At 40.0% G+C, this 20,283-nt stretch overlaps 1 protein-coding gene and 1 pseudogene across 1 annotated transcript in view; one reads left to right on the forward strand and one right to left on the reverse strand.

The window, feature by feature from the left end:
• The window catches only part of LOC113930954 (protein FAM122A-like), a 62,589-nt gene extending 42,508 nt beyond the window's left edge, over positions 1-20,081 (reverse strand). Inside the window, 5 exon segments of the mRNA XM_035725564.1 lie at positions 9,420-9,458; positions 9,460-9,510; positions 12,011-12,089; positions 17,171-17,357; positions 19,961-20,081. Coding sequence (XP_035581457.1) covers positions 9,420-9,458; positions 9,460-9,510; positions 12,011-12,089; positions 17,171-17,357; positions 19,961-20,009 — 405 coding nt within the window. The 5' untranslated portion in view covers positions 20,010-20,081.
• LOC113931185 lies at positions 2,997-4,281 on the forward strand (annotated as a pseudogene).
• Positions 20,082-20,283: the final 202 nt, after the last annotated feature.

The following is a 20,283-nucleotide window of genomic DNA, read 5'->3' on the forward strand; positions in this document are numbered from 1 at the left end:
TATGGACTCTGAGAAACAAACTGAGGGTTCTAGAGGGGAGGAGGGTGGGGGGATGGGTTAGCCCGGTGATGGGTATTAAAGAGGGCACGTATTGCATGGAGCACTGGGTGTTATACGCAAACAATGAATCATGGAACACTACATCAAAAACTAATGATGTAATGTATGGTGATTAACATAATAAAATAAAATTTAAAATAAATAAATAAACAAATAAATAAATAGAAAGAAAGTGTTAAAACCAGTTTGTTTTTTCTAATCATTTGCTAGAGGGTGGAGGAAACAGCCAAGGTATACAAGTAACAATAGAAAATTCATATGAGGGGGGTGCCTGGGTGGTTCAATCGTTAAGTGTCTGCCTTCGGCTCAGGTCATGATCCTAGGGTCCTGGGATCAAGCCCCGCATCGGCCTCCCTGCTCGGCGGGAAGCCTGCTTCTCCCTGCTTTTCCCTCTCCCGCTCCCCCTGCTTGTGTTCCCTCTCTCGCTGTGTTTCTCTCTGTCAAATAATTAAATAAAGTCCTTAAAAAAAAAAGAAAATTCATATGAGGATCACTGAAAATTCTCTACATCTAAATTATACTGGACAATGAGCCATAATTACTTCATCATAACAAGTCACTGTCAGAAAAATAGGGCTAACTCTTTATTTCAGTATTTACTGGGCCCTTATTGTGTTTAAGGAACTGTTTTTCTTACAGAGGGGAAGGAGAGATTAAAAGAAAAATAAGCCATAGTTATTACCCACAGACACCTTACAGTCCAGACACAAGAGCTAATTATTATATAAGAGACAAGGAAATGAGTGTCAAATGGAGGCAAAGTAGGGTGGGGATGAAAAGCAAAGATTAAGTGAATGGGCACAGGGAATGGAAGATAGGAGACAATTAAGGCACAAGGTGGTGGTATGAGTTGGGCCTCCTAGGGCGAAGAGTTTGACAGCATAAGCAAGAGAAAAGGAAAAGCGCTAGGCATGTTTTAGGAAACATGTTTTAGGAAAGGTTGTTAGTCCTGTGTGAGTGCAATGCAAGCTGTCTCTGGAGGGATAGAAGATTCTGAGGCCAAGAGAGTGAAGATGCTGGAAAGCTTTGAATGCCACACTAAAAAAAAAAAATTGAACTGTGGCAAAATGATCTACTTTGGTATACACAGATGAGCAGATTATACCTAACAGCACTGTCTATTTAACCTTGGAAGAGACACACTCACGTATTCATCGGCCCTGAACCTGGTTCAAGCTCTATCCAGGATGGGTATGAAGAAGGAGTATTAGACAGCTAATGACTGCTGACTGGCCAGAAATTCAGACTAGCCTGTACTAATCATGTTCCAGGGTTGATAGTTCAAGAAAATTCCTAATTCGGGGCACCTGGGTGGTTCAGCTGGTTAAGCATCAAACTCTTGACTTTGGCTCGGGTCATGATCTCAGGGTTGTGAGATTGGGCCTCATGTCAGGCTCTGTGCTGAGTGGGGAGCCGGCTTGGGATTCTCTCTCCCTCTGCCTCTGCCCTTTTCCCCGCTCACACTCTCTCTCTCTCTCTCAAAAAAAAAAAAAAAAAATATATATATATATATATAATATATAGTTTAAAAAAAATTCCTAATTCAAATCAATAAGGCTATTAGCTGACCCTTTTCACAAAAGTCAGCATTTTTCTCCATAAAACTTGCATAAAAGGGATATATTGGACATATGATTTGTTGCTATATGGAATAGTGCTATGAAAGATGTAACAAGAGTTTCTCTTTCAAGCATCTATTTGTATGAAATATGGTAATGGTGATAATGCATGTAATATGCTTCACATAGTGCCTGGCACATAGTATGTGCTCAGTAAAGGGTAACTATTACTACCACTACCACCATTATCACCACCATCATCAAATATTTCTAGAATCAATGTTTAATGACATAAAAACAACAACTAGAATTATATATGGTAGCTTTATAAGACTTAGATATCTATTCCTTGCTACCCAGCATTCTTTATTCTTTTTCCCATCTGATCTTTTAATTTACTTTTAATAGACTTTATTATTATTTTTAAAGATTTTATTTATTTATTTGACAGAGACAGACACAGAGAGAGAGGGAACATAAGCAGGGAGAGTGGGAGAGGGAGAAGCAGACTCCCCGCTGAGCAGGGAGCCCGATGCGGGGCTCGATCCCAGGACCCTGGGATCATGACCTGAGCTGAAGGCAGACGCTTAACGACTGAGCCACCCAGGCACCCCTAGACTTTATTTTTTAGATTAGTTTTCCATTCACAGCAAAACTGAGTGGACGGTACAAAGATTTCCTCTGCTCTCACATAAGCAGAGCCTCTCCCACTATCAAAAGCCGAACAAAAGTGGTAAATTGTTATAATAGATGAACCTACATTGACATGTCATTACTACCCGAAGTTCATAGTTTACATTGGAGTTCACTCTTCATGTTATGCATCCTACAGGTTTGGACATATGTATAATGACCCATATCCATCATTATAGTATCATACTGAGTAGTTCCACTGCCCTAAAAAACCCTCTGTGCTCCACCTATTCATCCTGATCCTTTTTTTTAATAGAAACTGACTTACTTTTTCTCATTATAAAGCAATACATGCACAGTATAAAACATAATTAATGGGGAAAAAAAAAACAGCAGCACCCACCATCCAGAGATGACCATAGTAAAGATCTCAGTGTTTCTTTTTCCAGACCTGGATCCTACTGCACAATACTATTTTGCAGTTTAGGTATTTTTTTTCTTTATAATTTTTTTGAGATTTTATTTCTTTGAGAGAGAGTGCATGAGTGTGGGGAAGAGCAGAGGGGGAGGGCAAGGGAGAGAGAATCTCTCAAGCAGACTCCATGCTGAGTGTAGAGCCTGACACAAAGCTTGCTCTCATGACCTTGAGATCATGACCTGAGCCGAAACCAAGAGTTGGATGCTCAACCAACTGAGCCACCTGGGTGCCCCATTTTTTTTTCTTTATAATTTAATACATTCTGGCTCTGCATCTGAGGATGCTCACAGCTTTCAGCTTATGGGCCAGCATCTATCAAAATGTCCACTGTTCACGAATTCTGTGCAAACTCCACTTGGAGGGTGACCACTCTACACCCCCAAATGCATACAGGTCAGTTAAAACATACACCAACTTTGACGTCAAGTGTAATGCTTTGAACATTGAAATGGCATCAAGGCTAAAGGTGTGGATGAGCTCACTGTCATCAACAGTTGCTGTTGACCAACGACAGCAATGAGGAGAGACAGGATATTGCCTTCACCAACCGGACAAGGACCAAAAAGGAATTTGCATCAGCACTGAACTCAGCCTTGCCTGGCCACCTGGCCACCCAGAGGTGATCTGGGACCTACTGAAAACACCTGCTCAGTATGAGGCTTCCAAGCTGAAAGCCTCTCCCATGAAGGTGCTGAAGACTGATGAGGACTCCCTCACTGAGATCATCTGCTCAAGGACCAATTAGATGCTAGAGGAAATTAACAGTCTACAAGGATATGTACAAGACTGATCTGGAGAAGGACATTGTTTCCAACACATCTGGTGACTTCTGCAAGCTGATGGTTGCCCTTGCAAAGGGTAGAAGAGCAGAGGATGGCTCTGTCATTGATTATGAACTGTTTGACCCTAGATGTCTATGATCTCTAATGCTGGAGTGAAGAGGAAAGGAACTGATGTTCCCAAGGGGATCAGCATCATGACCGAGCAAGTGTGTATCACATCCAGAAAGAATTTGAAAGGTACAAGAGCTACAGCCCTTATGATCAAGGAGGAGGTCAAAAGAGAGTTGGAAAATGCTTTTCAGAGGCACCTGGCTGGCTTAGTCGTTAAACGTCTGCCTTCGGCTCAGGTCATGATCCCAGGGTCCTGGGATCGAGCCCCGCATCAGGATCCCTGCTCAGGAAGGAAGCCTGCTTCTCCCTCTCCCACTCCTTCTGCTTGTGTTCCCTCTCTTGCTGTCTCTCTCTCTCTGTCAAATAAATAAATAAAAAATGTTAAAAAAAAAAGAAAATGCTTTTCAGAAACTGGTCTAGTGTATTCAGAACAAGCTCCCCTATTTTGATGACTTGACTGATTCCATGAAGGGTATGGGAACTCATGATAAGGTCCTGATTAGAATCATGGTCACCCACAGTGAAGGAAGGGGACATGTTAAAAATTAGGTCTGAATTCAAGAGAAAGTATGGCATGTCCCTGCACTACCACATCCAGGAAGACAGTAAGGACAACTACCAGAAGGTGTTGCTGTGCCTGTGGGGCGGAGCAGAATGAAGCGCAAATGTCCAGGTGGTGCTCCTGTGCTTCCAGCTACCAGTTCTAGAAAATCAGCTTGCGACGAACAGCCCCTTGTGCCCATCCCTGTGAGGATGACATTAGCGTTGCCCCCCACCCCAACTTTATTTTAGTTGCCTAGGCATTGTTTGGCATTCCCCACTAGTATCTCCTTTCAGCCAAAGAAATGAACAGTTCAAGGAGTTGGAAGTGAAATCTATGATGTGAAACACTTTGCTTCCTGTGTATTGTGTTATAAACAGATGGATAAACTGAAATTTTACTGTAGAAACAAAACAAAAATAACTTAATACATTCCACATATCTTTCCATGTTAAAATTCACCTGCAACACCATTTTTATTTTTGTTTCTTTTTTTTTAATTTTTATTTTAAGTAGGCTCTACACCCATTGTGGGGCTTGAACTCATGACCCTGAGATTAAGAGTCACATGCTCTACCGACTGAGCCAGGCAGGCACCCCACCTGCAAGAGCATTTTTAAAGGCTGAATATTATATCATATGAACGTACCAATATAAGAAACACTCATTATGTGCCAGGCGTGTCTTATCTCACTCAATTCTCACAACAACCCCATGACGTAGACATTATTATTGTCTCCATTTTAAAGATTAGAAAACTGAGGGCCAGAGAAATTAGGCAACTTGTTCAAGTTCATACAGCTAGTAATTGCTCGAACTGGGATTCAAACACAGATAATGAAAGCTCATTCATTTAACCTATTCCCTAACCATTCATATTTTTGCCACATTTTTTCTGCTCACTCATAAATAATGCTGTGATAACAACCTTTAAGCTAATCTTTGCACATATCCTTAAAGAATTCTTTAGGAGAATTCATAGAGATGGAATTTCTGGGTCACAATGCTATTGATACGCATTGCCAAATTGTCCTCCAGAAAGCTTATACAAATTTACTTTCTAGCAGTGTATGAGAATATCGATTTTCTTCTATCTCTCCAACATTAGATATTATTACTAATTTTAAAAAACTGTATGGCCATTCTTAAAGCATGCTATAAAAATAATCTACTTTCCAAAGCAAGTAGAAAGTATTGTGATTTATCCAGTTTGGGATATTCTCCCCCAATGCTTCCCTTTATTAGCATTGCTCACTGAGAAGCTGTTATACAGTGACATGAACCAAATCTGAATATAGGTTTTTCCTTTAAAAAAGCCCCATCAAATACCCACACACATCTTTTGAACAAACAGAATTTTAATATATTTAATTCATGCAACTGATGCTCATATTGTTATCATTCAAATGCCCAGAAAGTTCACAATATAAAATGTGAAACAGTCTAATTGGAAAGACATGCTAACCTAAACTTAAATATATACATATGCTCTATATAAAGAAATTGTGGTACTTTAGCTGTATTATGGTATCATGTTATAAAAAACAAAAGACGAGAATTGCATGGTGTGGTAAACTGTCCCAAACTATGAAAGACTTCCTGGAAGAGATTATTTTTAATTGAAATCTAAGGGATGGGAAGGAACTGGTTAGTTTCAGGTAAAGGGTTAGAATTTCCTACTGGAAAACTTTATCTAGGAAATCCTGAGAAGACTACCTGACTAAAATTAATGAGATCAACAGGAATGTAGTGTGAAATGTCTGGGGGAGGTAGGATTTGAACTTGAGCTATAGAATCATAAGCCACAAAATGTTGATTAAATATTGGACTTGGCTGATTTTTTGGGAATAACACGGAAAATTAATTGGAGAATAGGCTTCTAGAAGGCAATCTCCCACAAATTAAGCACTACAGGTGGTGTTTGCAAGGGAATTACCTTAGATAATTTTTTAAAGATTTTAAAGAGAGAGCACAAGCAGGGGGAGCAGCAGGCAGAGCAGGCAAGGGAGAAGCAGGCTCCTGGCTGAGCAAGGAGCCCCAATGCGGGACTTGATCCCAGGACCCTGGGATCATGACCTGAGACGAAGGCAGACGCTTAACCGACTGAGCCACCCAGGCGTCCCCAGATAATTTTTCTACATGAAACAAAGTATTAAAATAGAAACAAAGCACTTTCTGAGATGTCAATAAACCTCACTGGTGTCTTTTATGTAAATTTCTCATTGTGCCTGTTTCTCACACTCTGGGAGGGGAGAGGAGTCCTTGGGAGGAAGCAAGAGTACCAGCACCAAGGAATGGGGTCATGGGGGTGGGGAGGAGTAGGGGGAGTTGAGGAAGCGTGCTGGGTGAAGCAGATTCCCAAGCATTATCTTCAGTGAAGGAATTAAGATAGGAAAGATCAAGCTTAGGTCCATTTAAAAGAGAAACCACAGAAAACTAATATTGTAAAGACATTAAATTCTTTGAAAAGAATTTTTAACTTTACTACGTTTGCTACTTTTAACCCATTCCTTCTGTAGTTACTAAAGTACTTGGAAAATCCTGAACAGGAGCTGTATGCTATGTTTATCAATGCCTCTTCCTAGTTCCTGCAATGACTGATCCTGAACATGAATTGAATGTAGGCTAGCAAGACAGAGAATAAAGCAGGGCCAGGAATGTATTATACACTCACTACTGGGTGGGCCATAAATTAAATTAGTTTGTAGTTGCCACATGAAAAGCAAAACCTAATCAGATAAATATCAGTAGCCATAAAATTAAAAGGGACAAACTGCTCAAGAAGAGCACAATCATTTCTGACAGGAAGATGAAAAATTTCTCCTGCTTTTCTTGGAGTAGGAGGGGGTGGAGATGGAGAAGAGATGTGGCTGCCCCAAATTCAACAGAGGTGCCAGGAAGAGAATTCCTAGTGGAAGAGTGGGGAACAGGCACGCCAACCCTGGGGTTTTTGGGAGATACAGCGAAGGGATAATCAGGGAGAAGGCATGGTCCCCACAGTCAGAAGAGGGCCTCGGGTTTCTGCTCATCAGAAGTGGGATGGAGTGATTTTCTGAGAGTGCGGAGGAAAATACTGGAGCTTAATTAAGAAAATAATTGTGAGAGAACAGATTTTTACAAGGATTGGAAATGTGCATCTTTATCTGCATGGCACCCATGGTTCCTCAGTGCCCTGTACCACTACAATTTTTTCTAAAACATTTTTACCTACAGTGAAATACATGAAAAGTAGTCCTGATTTTGAAAAAATTTAATTGTGATAAAATATACATAAAATTTGCCATCTTAACCATTTTAAGTGTATAGTTCAGTAGTGTTAAGTATATTCATGTTGCTGTGCAACCAATCTCCAGAACTCTTTTCATCTTGCAAAACCAAAACTCTATACCCATTAAACCCCTCTCATTCCACCCCCACCCCAGCCCCTGGCAACCACCATTCTACTTTCTGTCTCTGTGAACTCTAGGTTCCTGCAGCACCAATTTTAAGGACAGTCTAGTATGGGAAAGGACCCTTACACTTGGGATTTATGTTATCACTCAACAATACGTGTATTTTTTCAAAAACGATGTTTCTATCTTGTAATGTGGTATATCAGGATTTTGTTACTTCTGCCAAAAGCATTCTAATTATCATGTCATTCTCCCAGACAATTCAGCCTATTTATCCTGAAAGCAAGTATCAACCTACGTAAGTCTTACAATAATAACAAAGTGATACTTCGAGCAAAATAAAAGCCTATGCATTATGCTGTTAGAGCAAGCCAAACCAATAAGTCTTGAAATTCCCATCAACAAGTCCGTGTGAATGACGTCAGTTCTGCCAAACACAACCGTTCTGTAAGATGGTTTGTTTGGAACATGTATTATATTAAATTGAAACTTACGCAAATTAAGAGCCTAGAATTCCTAAGGAAAATTATGCATTTAAAAAACTGCCAGGTACATGTTTGCTCTCTATATGTACTACTGCTAATAAAACATCTAGTACTTATTGAGCACTTAGTATGTATCAGTGCTGTGCTGAGTGCTTTACGCTGATTTTTTTATATGCTATAAGCATGTTTTTTATTTTTTTTTTGAGAGAGAGAGAGAGCGTGCATGAATGGGGGGAGGGGCAGAGGGAGAGGGAAAAGCAGACTCCCTGCTGAGCAGGGAGCCCAATGTGGGGCTCGGTCCCAGGACCCCGGGATCATGACCTGAGTCGAAGGCAGACACTTAACTGACTGAGCCACCCAGGCACCCTGCATTTTTTTTCTTTAGACTGTGGTAAAATACACATAACATAAAATTTATCATGTTAACCATGTTTAATTGTACCAGTGCAGTAGTGTCAAGTATATTCACATTGTTGTGCTATGTGCTCTAAGTTTTTCTCTTTTTCTTTTTCTTCCAGTTTTTCTGAGATATTTTACACTGATTAATGTACTCACTTGAACAAACCTATGAGGCAGATACTGTCACATTCCCATCTTGCGGAAGAGGAAATCAAGGCGCAGAAAGGGTAACGTGCACACAAATAACCAAGCTAGTCTGTATGATGCCACTTACAGGCCCTCACTTCTCAGGCATTCTTCAACCCAATCCAATCTGGCTTCATCACACCCCACCCCTCTCTCCATGGAACTTGCTTTCGAATACAAGAAATTCATTAATAATCTCCATTTTGGTAACTCAAAGGACACCTTTCAGTTTTTATCATGTTTGACCACTTGATAGCATATGACTTAATACTTTTCCTTGTATTTTCATGGTACTACTAGTGATCTTTAAAGCTGTTTCCTATAGCCTCTTTTTTCCTTTTATACTCTCTCCATAGGTCACATCATTCATTCCCATAGCTTTAAATAGGATCTACTGATGATGCCTAAATGTGTGTCTCTAGCCCAGATCTCTATCCTGAGCTTCAAACTAGTACAACTAACATCTCTACTGGGAGATCCCAGAGAACTTCAAACGGAACATGTCCAACAATAAACTTATCTTCCCCTCTAAATCCACGCTTTTGCCAAAGTTTCCCCTCTTCTGTGGCCCCACTAGACCCATCACTTGCCCAAGTGAGAGGCCTAGTAGTCATCTTTGCCACAAGCATCGACCACCTTCCATCAAATCTCTCAGCAATTGATTCTACCTTTCAAATATCTCATGAATCTCACTCTTCTCCACGTCCACAGCCATCACAGTAGCCAAGGTCACTGCACTTGCCTCCTATGTGATCATCCTGCATCTCCTTTTGCCCACTTCCAATCTACTTACCACTCTGCAGCCAGGGTAATCTTTTAAAGATTCAAATCTTTAAAAGTCTGTCAATCATAGACTTAGAATTCTTCAATGGCTTCACACTGACCTCAGGAGGACAAAGTGAAAAATCTTTAACATGACTTGGAAGGCCCTATGAGATCTTTGTACTAATCCACATCTTCGATCTCATTTCTCACCACTTCATCTTTACATCCACACTGGCTACAATGCACTTCTTTCAAATTCTCTACACACTCTATTCTTGACGCACTACATTCCCTTTCGTTTCCAAGCCTTCACACATGCCATTTTTTAACCTCGAATCTTGTCCGCCCCTATGATCCATATCCCAAGCTGGCTAACTCCTACACATCAGTAAGAGCTCAACTGAAGGAGGTCATTTCCTACCTCAGCCCCTCATACTAGGTTAGATCTCTCTGGCAACTAGATCAGGGCTTAATACATAGGAGATTCCTAAAAAAATTTGTAGACTTGGCTGAGTAAAGAAGAACGACTAGGTATGGAGGTCTTCGACATACAAGCAAGTGCTCAATAAATACCATTAAATGAATGAGTAAATGAGTGAGTGAACGGAAGAAGGAAGATTTGCTTAATAAATAATTCTATTTTTTCCCCAGTATAATATTGCATTTGTGGAAATAATACTGGATATCATTCTACAAAGAAGAAAATATCCAGTTTCTTTTTAAAATAATTTTTAAAAAGATTTTTTTAGAGAGAGTGTGCATGCATACGGGGGAGGGGCAGAGGGAGAGGGAAAAAAAGCCTCAAGCAGACTCCATGCTGAGCGCAGATCCTAGCGTGGGGCTTGATCCCACGACGCATATGATCACGTGAGCTGAAACCGAGTTGGATGCTTAACTGACTACACCACCTAGGCACCCTGGAAAATATCCAGTTTCAAGATTAGGAGGCAATATTTTAAAATGGGTTCCAAGCTGTAACATTTCACTAAAAAATCATGTAAGATAAATCTATGAACAATTATATGTCAACAAATTAGATAATCTAGAAGAAATGGACAAATTCCTAAAAAACACACAAATTACCAAACCGACTCAAGAGAAAAGAGAAAATCTAAACAGATCTGTAAACAAGTACAGAGATACAATCTGTTTCAAAATCCTCCCAACAAAGAAGTCTAGGACCAGATATGGCTTCACTGGTGAATTTTACCAAACATTTAAAGAAGAATTAATACCAGTCCTACTCAAACTCTTCCAAAAATAGAAGAAGAGGAACATTTCCTAACATATTCTATGAGATCAGCATTACCCTGATACCAAAGCCAGCAAAGATACTATAAGAAAACTACAGACAAACATCCCTTATGAATACAGATGGAAAAATTCTCAACAAAATAATAGCAAGCCAAATCTAACAGTACATTAAGAGGATTATATAACAGAACGAAGTGGGATTTATCCCAGGAACGCGAAGGTGGTTCAATATAAGAAAATCAATGTAATGCATTAACAGAACAGAGGGGGAAAAACACATGATCATCTCAATAGATGCAGAAAGCATTTGAAACAATTCACCATGTTTTCATGATAAAAATACTCAGCAAGTAGGAACAGAAAGGAATTTCCCTAACACAATAAGGGGCATTTACCAAAACCTATACCTAATATCATATTCAATGATGAAAGACTGAAAGCTTTCCACCTAGGGAACAAGACAAGGATGTGTGCCTTTTTTTTTTTTTTTTTTTTTGAGAGGGGAGGATGGGGGAGGGGCAGAGAGAGAATCTCAAGCAGGCTCCACGCCCAGCACGAAGCTGACATGGGGCTGGATCTCATGACCCTGAGATCATGACCTGAGCCAAAATCAAGAATCGGATGCTCAACAGACTGAGCCACCCAGGCACCCCAGGATGTATGCTTTCTGAAAGAAAAGAGAGGTGGTAGCTGAACAACCTTGTAAATGCACTAAATGCCCCTGAATTGTATACTTTAAAATAGTTAACTGTATCTTATATGAATTTCACATCAATAAAAAGATTCATATAGTGAATCATTTGTTCATTTTGGTTTACTGATCTACAAGCATATTTCCTATGTTTACATGATAATTAGTAGATAAGAGTTATAATTTAGAGATTACATTAGAACACCATGAAAAACAAACCTTATTTTCAATTCAAGATAAATGAGAGATAAAAGTTGAAGAAAAGCCTAAAAACTACTCTTAGAAGAGCTTGCAAATTTTCCTCTCAAAATTAGAATGTTCTTTTAAAAATTGGAAGCCAGATGGTCTTATACATAAAAACAAATCTCAATGTTAAATCCAGATGGGATTTAAAAGTTAATTCTGCTGCAGCTGCAGCCAAGCAATCATAACTGTAGTCAACGTATTTATTTTTCCTTCAGTGATGTTTAGAGCACTGTTTCTCAAATTGGGAACTTGTTGGAAATGCAAATTCTCAGGCCCTGCCCCACACCCCCAGAATCAGAAACTCTGGGGTTGAGGGCCAGTAGTCTGTTTTAACAAGCCTTCCAGGTGCACACTCAAGTTTGAGGACCACTAGTTAAGACCAATAGCACAAGTCTTGGCCAGTGAGGCTGCTACAAGCATTTTCTTACCAGACAATGTTGTGCCATAAACGTTGTGTTATTTCTTGGAGTTGTTAACGTGTCAGCTTGGAACACCTGTGAGTTATCACTATGAAGAAAAAGAAAACATTTGAAATCCATTACAAAAAATTTTTTTAAAGAAATAAGATCTCAAATACTTAAACAGCAATGCCATTAATGTAAATAGGTTCTTTGTGGAGACAGCTGTGCAGATGGAGAAATTAGAACACGCGCATGCACACACACACACACGCACACAAAGCCTTAGTTGGCTGAGCCTAAACAAATCTCCATGTAAGGGAAGGAATTCTCAAGCATGCCACTTTACCGCTAATCATGCTACCAAGAATAAGTATAATTTATTGTGACCCTGGAAATGCATCATTTTCTGTGTAAACCTGTAACTGATTTAAATTTATGATTGCAGCTACCATGTGCAGTCCCAATTCCCTCTCAACTCTGAAGTTTTCACATGAACAAGAGGGATAATCAATAGCAGGAGTTAACAAAACGGAGATTTTCACAGATGTGTTTTGTTTGACCTACTCGGTATCAAAACGTTTTTAAGTTAGTCACACACACTTGAAATGCTGAGAGGTTTCACATAAATAATCCAGATTCCAGATTTCTAGCTTCTGTTGAAAATCTGCAAGCTGGGTCCACACTGGGCCACATTCCCACATGGCAACAAGAGACTGGAGCTAAGCAGCTGTTCCCTGCTTACGCAGGGGCTTGTCTTCCTCAGCTTCCAAGGTGCCTCGGCCCTATTTGAGCTTGGGACCCTGAACAAGTCTTTTTTTTTCATGTCTTCTTTTTAACTTTTTTATTTTGAAGGAGTTTAAGACTCACAAGACATTGCAAAAATATAGAGGGTTCCCATGTACCTTACACCTAGGTTTCCCTGATGACGTAAGAAGTCAACGTTAACACTTACTTTTTTTTTTTTTTTGCCACATCCAATCAGGTGCTAGGTCTCTCTTATAGCCGCCTTATTCTTTTCAGGCTCCTGGCCAAAAACCAATTCAAAGCCTTTGTACTTTCTTACGGACTCTGCAATAGTCTAACTTGTCCCTTCATCTCACTTTTGTCCCTACGGCAGTCTACCTGCTCACAACTTTCAGTAACTCTTCATCGTGAGCTGAATTCAGTTACATTCTTTACAATGACATTCAAAGCTCGCCACCATTTAGCTCTAGCCTTTTGGATTTCATGGACTAGTAAAATTTCAAAACAAAATCTTGGCACAAACATACAGTTGCGAACCATCTTTCTTCTGCCAAGTAAAAAAATCCCACCATCTACCAACACAATCATTTCATTTATAAAAGGACATTTTGGTATTAAAAAAAATTATAACAACCTCAGGATAAAGTACAGTCCTGCCCAGGAAAGGACATTTGGCCAACTATACACAATGTATTTAAGTACTCTGCACTTAACTTTTTTTTAAAAACATGGGTTAGTGAAAAAGTCACCTAGGATCAGCACTGGTCAGCAGATGAGTATCTGGGAGCCAGTGATCCAGGCGGAGTTGACAAGCTCTCTGGAATACACCTATGTTTTCCTGTCTCCAAGCTTGTTCCATATACTTAGAATGCTGTCCCAGCTCTCTGGGTCCCCTCTTCCCCTCTGCTTCCCATCAATCCATCAGGACCCATCTCATATGCCTCCTCTCCAAGAACATTTTCCTTATCCCTCATCAATCCTGCTGTCATTTCTCACTCCATTCTTCGAATCTCCCTAGCACTTTCTTTCCCTCCCTATGCATAGATCTTACTCCATCACATATTTAAGTCCTTTGATTATATATTTGCCCTACTAAATTAAAAGCTTATTGGGTCGAGATACATCTTTTCAGCATGGTAATTTGTATATAACAGGCAGTAAATTCAATATTTTATGAGAGGATGGGTGTATACATGGGTCTAAGTTTTACTTCATTTTCCAGGAATTTTCCCCTATAAGAATAGGAATGGATTCTAGCAATCATTTATAAGAAAGTTGGAGGGTCACTAATGAGTTACATATTTCCACTTTTTTGTATGTGGGGGGTAATTCTTAAGGCTGGCAATTATATTCTCCCCTAAATTTTTGTCTGTCAATTTAATAAGACTATAACTGAAAAAAATCATTGAGGAAGCATATATTTCAATTGGTGGGAATCATTCAACATGAATTCATAAAAATCCTAGGTGATATCTACAACTAAGTGCTACAACTTAGAAAAAGTGATAACTAGATACATGTTCAATGCTCCACATCAAATGATCAATAAGCATAAATATGCTTATTTATGTCTAAATATCTAAACTGCAATATGTTTATGCCAGTTATATTCTCAAAGCAATCATTCTCTATGGTCACTATTCTCTTTCCAGGTTTGTAAGAATTTAATAAAACAGATGGTTGGCAAACTTCTGCAAAGGGTCAGACAGTAAGTATTTTGGGCTTTGTGGGACATCCAATCTCTGTGGCAACTACTCAGCTCGGTTACTATAGTGGGAAAGTGGCCGTGGACAATAAGTAAGCAAATGGGCATGGCTATCTTCCAATAAAACTTTATTTACAAAAATCAAGCGGCAGGCTGGATTTGGCCTACAGGCAGTAGTTTGACTTTAAACAGTTTAAATGCAGGATCAGGCTAGAGGTATTTACAGGGGGAAGGCACTGGCAGAAATCCCAGAACTTACTCTCTAATTCTCATTAGGGCTAGAGAAGTGAAAAAAAAAAACAAACCTATTACCTTTAAACAAAGTTATTGACACCAGTAGTGAAGTCAGTTAAGTAGAGGGCTAAAGAGGATAAAGAACCAAGAGGTTCAAAACTTTTGACACTGGTATTTTTATTAATACAAGATGTACACAAAACAGTGCAGGAACTTCTTTAAAAACAGTAATACTTGTATTAAAGAGCTTATATTTAAGGAACAAATTTCTGCAAATGCTGGTGCAAGAGAGACTGTGTTTATATACAGGAAGCATCAAGCAAAACTGGAAAATTACTTGAAAGAAGTGCAACAATTACTTAGTGAGCGGTGAAAGAGGCAAGGCTACAAGTATTAGAGGCTCAGTTAAGTGAAAGTGAGGGAAGTGAGCAGTGTACACATGCAACTGAAAAGAATGGAGGTGAACATGAATTCAACAGAGGCCTTGTGTAATTCTACTCTAAATTGTTCTTGCTTCCCTGACCACATCCTAAACTGGCCACAATGGCACAAAATCTGCCCTCAGGAGATCATTTGGCCAAGTTCCCTGACCTCAGGCATGTCATGTATCATCTTTATGCTACCTTTCTTTGATAGACAAGAGTCCCTGGACTTGGTCCACCTTGCAGTTTCTTTATCTTTAACTCCTATTAGGTAAATATGCAGTCGCCTCTTACCTTTCTGTACCGATTTCACTGCATCCATCAGGAGCTTAAGCTACAGAATTTGACACTGTAACTATGCTCTAATATGATAAAAAATAAAAAATTTTAAGTCCTGCAGAACAAAACAAAGCATGAAGGGATAACTGCCATCACTCTCCTTGCTTCTAAGACTGTTCGCAACTTGTTTTTTTTCATTTCATAAAGGCTTCCAATAAAACCCACATTCTCCCCAAGTGTTTTCTTCTAGCAGAGCGGGTTCATAACAATTCACGTTCTCATACAACAGGATTAGAGTCAATCCTGAATTTATAGAATGTTCTTGTTTTCAGCCCAACATGCACAGCTGCTGCCCCTTTATTTCTCTGCCTATTAGAAAAGATCACGTATTTTTTCTTTTGGTTAATCTTAGTTAGCTTTTCCTTTTGTACACTATATTCTTCCTTATCTCAAATGACCAGAAAGCTGAATTTGGTTGGAGTTAATAAACTTAGAAGTTGAGGGGCACTGGCTGGGCAGTCGGCTAAGCGTCTGACTCTTGGTTTCGGCTCAGGTCGTGGGATCAAGCTCCGAGTCGGGCTCCATGCTCAGCACGGAATCTGCTTGAGTTTCTCTCTCTCTCTCTTCCTCTGCTCCTCCCCCCAACACTTGCACTTTCACGAAAATAAACAAATCTTTAAAAAAAAAAAGCTTAGAAGTTGATTAGTAGGGGACAAATCACTAGCTTAGGAATCAGGAGACACAGCCAGGACATACTGGCTCTATTACTATGTCATTTTAGAGACTTATGGGCCTCAGTTTCCTCATATGTTAAGTAAGGAGGGTAGATCTGGTCTCTGAGTTCACTTCTAACAGTTGTGATTTACAACTATCAATTAGAATGATGCTAGGAAAAGGGAGGAGCAAAATTACTAACACAGGGAGTGAATACATTTTTCAAACATTTTCACAATATTGATAAAACTTTATGATACTGGGATGTGAGATCCAAGATCTTACTTTCAAATTCTATTTTAAGAAATTATAAGCATGTGTCATGCCAGACTTTTGGATATGTGCCGGAAATAGTGAACCATCAGTTAGGACAGTGTTTCTAAATCTTATGCTTTTCATTATCAGCCCTCTAAGGAGCTGTTTTTGACATTCCCCCCCCCCCCCATTACTCCCTCTTGAAAATTCTCACGAAATTTTTGTATTTATAGCTGTGGCTTATACATAAAAAGAGCAAGATTTTTTTCACACACCCCCAAGAACCAAGTTTGGGGCAGTACTGGCCATTGAGAATGCAAAATTTAGGAGATCAAGTTTCTGTGGTACCTAACAAACTTTTTGCTCAAATAAAAACTAGGTGTAAAAAAGGCCCAAGTTTTTTCGCTTGGCAACCATTTCCATTTGCTAGAGGTGAAGGCCAGAGGTGACAAAGCAGCTGAGAGAATGACAGAAAATTACAGTCATCACAGAAGATCTGGAGGTGAGGGTGGGGAATGCTCAGTTTCTTCAAAGGAGTGGGTAAGAGGTGGGGTGAAGTTAAAAAAAAGTCATGCTCCACACCAATAGGTTGCTGCTTTTGGGTCCTGAGGTGGACTGTCAGAAGAGGACGTCCAGGTTCACATGTGTGTCAACCTCAGGGTAGGTGTGCGCTCTCCCTCCGGCCTGCCCATCCCACTCCCCCCAAGGCTGAGGGTGAGATCTCCGGACAGCAGGAACAAGGGAGATACCTGTAGAACCTCGATGGAGAGAGTCATGGGAATGCTATCGAAGTCACTTTCCCCACCTCTTGCCACCCACCCCCTGCTTGCTCACCCAAGCCCATTGATCAAAGGGGCGCTGTTGGATCTTCTCAGCATGTCATCTGTGGTAGCTGAACTCGGCAGCAGCTCCAAGTCTAGTTCCATTTTCTCTTGTGCCATGTCCACGTCGAGGAAGAAACCACTGCTTGGTTCGAAGTTCTCAAGGTTTTCTGGCTCCCATTCACATAAGGACAAGTCACCTGGGTGAGGAGATGTAGGCAGGGGGAAAAGAGAAGAAAGGAGGAACCTCTTAGACGAGTGAGGTGCTCACCTTTGCAGCCCTACCATCCCTAATACCAGCGGGCACAAAGTGGGGCAGGACTGGCTCCGAACCTCCTATCCCCCAACCTCGGGGTCCCAACGCTGAGAAGATTTTCCACCTCCAAGTCTATAATGAAAATGAGGAATTTATCTTAGTCACCCCGTGAATCGTTCTTAATTTCTCTCAGCAAAGGAAACCTCAGGTAAGCCTTTCCGGCCAAAACAAAAAACTACAACCTGTCGCCTTCGCGAATCCGTCGGGTGCCGCCCCTCTGCGCCTGCGCTCCGTGCCCTGCCCGCTGACGCATGCTTATTACGCAAGCAATGAGCGTCAACGAGGGCGCCTTTGTCAGCCTTGCCTGGGGCGCACGCGCAGTCTTAGGAGCCGACTTTTTACCCCAAGCTCGTTCCTCTCTCTATTCCTCGTGGAGATTCATGGTGGTTGTTCCTCTGCTTCTATGTGAACCCAGGGATCGTTTTTCACTGACCGTTATTTAGGAAAGAAAGGGTGGGGAGGAGTAACCTGTGTGGGAGCGCCGTCCTTTCTGCGCTATGTCTAATACTCCGTTTTCTCTGGTCTGATTAGCTCATTATCCCTTTATAACTGAGGCCAACAAGCTTGTTAACTCCCATGACGAATTTTTCCAACCTGTTATAGCCAACACTACACAATTGTAATTTAAGAAATGCTATACCTCTGGGGGGTGGGGTGGGAGCGGAAACCAGCCCAAGACCTGCCACCTGCCGCTGAAGTGGCCTTGTAGGGCGCTAACTCAGTTGAACCAATTGTGCGGACGAATCATTGTTTTCCATGTGATCTCATTGTTTGTTTTTTAACCATAATCGTAAGTGTATTTTTACACTAAATAAAATTTAGCTTCTCAAAGCTGTTCACCTAAGAAAATGATTTGAGTTAGAGAAGCTTATTTACTTAAAACAAATACCTCAGAATTTAGTATCCATCCAGATCAGGGTTTCCATTTAATAATACTGTCATGGCTCAAACGTTGTAAGATTTGCTCTTTTAGAATTTTTCACCACCAGTTAACGAGCCACATTAAGTACTGAAATCTTAACTCCACGCTAACAATTTTGTAAAACCGTACCTTTTAAAAAGGAACCATATAGAGGACTGGCAGAGAAGGCAAGTGAAACTACTGAAATTAGAGTTATTAATTAAAATAATCATTACGTGGTATAACACTTTACAGTTTAAAAAAATGTCTTCACGTATTTATCTCAATTGGTTCAATCATGAACCCTGCTCAGCTAATCAGTGGTGAACTTAAAATAATGGGATTATCTTGAAAGAGTTCATGACAAGTTATGACATGAATGATCATAATCATTCTTCATTCATTCTGAGAATAGAATAAGAAAAGCTTAATTATATTAGGCAGAATTGGGTTATCTAAATCCCAGACATGAGGACGATTTGGAGTCTCCTTTCCTAATGTAAGACAGGTTAACAATAGCTACCATTTTTCATGCACTTAATTATATGCCAGGCACTGCCCTAAGCACTTTAAATATGTGATTGCATTTAATGCTTACAGTAACTCTGAGGTAGGCACCATCACAATGCCCATTTTTCAAAGGAGGAAACTGAAGCCCAGAGGGGTTACTCAAATTATAACTGCTAAGTGGCAAAGCCAAGATTCCCTTGCCCTCTTATTTAAGTGAAAAGACAGATGAGGGGCCTCTGGATATTTCTCTGGATACTATTTCTATACTCATAAGCACTTTGATAAGTATTAAATTATTTTACGAATAAATGCAGGTTTAAATGACCTGTCATTCACAGCTATTTTGTAAAGTAGGCAAGTCACTTCTATTTTACAGTTGTTAAAATTCCAGGGAGATTAATGGCACATAATTAGGTAGCAGTAGAATCTGAGCTGATACCAAGATCTCCTGAAGGCCACTGTTAAAGTTCCCAGGGTACCTGGAAGGTTTACAAAAGATGGCAGTTAAAGCTGAGTAAAGTCAGGGTGAATGTAGAAGGCAGTGGTTAAATACTGAACAGGGGTCAAAGCCAAACTGAATAGCAGAAAAATGGTGGGTACACCAGAAAGTAAGTAGATCTTCCCTCCATTCTACTGCTCATTTTACTTTTCAAAGAGTTTGTTAATATTCGTGGCAAGTAATAAGATTTAAAGGATATATTTTGAATGAATAGACAATCTTATCATGCCTAAGCATCACAGATACTAATTTTTAAAAATCTAAGTACAAGAACACTAGGAAAATAGATAATAAAATGACAAGGAAATAGCAGTTGAGAGACTTTCAAGAAAAGGGGTAGTAATATGAAACGACTACGTGCTTGAGATGGCAGGAAGTTTTCAGCCATTATCAAAGAGGAGCAATTCTCTAACTAAAGTGTAGCTGAATGCCAGGAACCCATAGTACATATGCAAGATAGAATGTCAAAAGGAACAAGTACTGGAAAAACAATTCTGTATACTATAGTGGCAAACAGAACATTTAAAGAAATTATTTTTACTTTTTCCCCTTTCTCTTCATGCATTATTATACCAACCTAGCTGTGTGTCGTGATCATCTCCTGCTGTTCCATAGCAATATGCCATGATCTTAGATTGTTGGTTTGCTTAGATCTAGACTTTGCCACTTACGCTACTCCTGTCTTTGCTTTGTCCCGGTCTGCTACCATTTGCACCAGGCCTCTTACTTATAAAAGGCGTCCCACAAATATGTCACAATCAGTTGTTTAGTTTATCAGTCGTCATGGCAACTTTTAAGCAACTGGTTAACTTTTGGTTATCACAAGAGCAAGTCAAAGACAAGTTGAACTCAAGCTCACAAACCACAAAAACCCCAAACCTCCCAAAAGATTTACATGAA

The sequence above is a fragment of the Zalophus californianus genome, chromosome X (genome assembly GCF_009762305.2).
Source record: "Zalophus californianus isolate mZalCal1 chromosome X, mZalCal1.pri.v2, whole genome shotgun sequence".
Taxonomy (NCBI): domain Eukaryota; kingdom Metazoa; phylum Chordata; class Mammalia; order Carnivora; family Otariidae; genus Zalophus; species Zalophus californianus.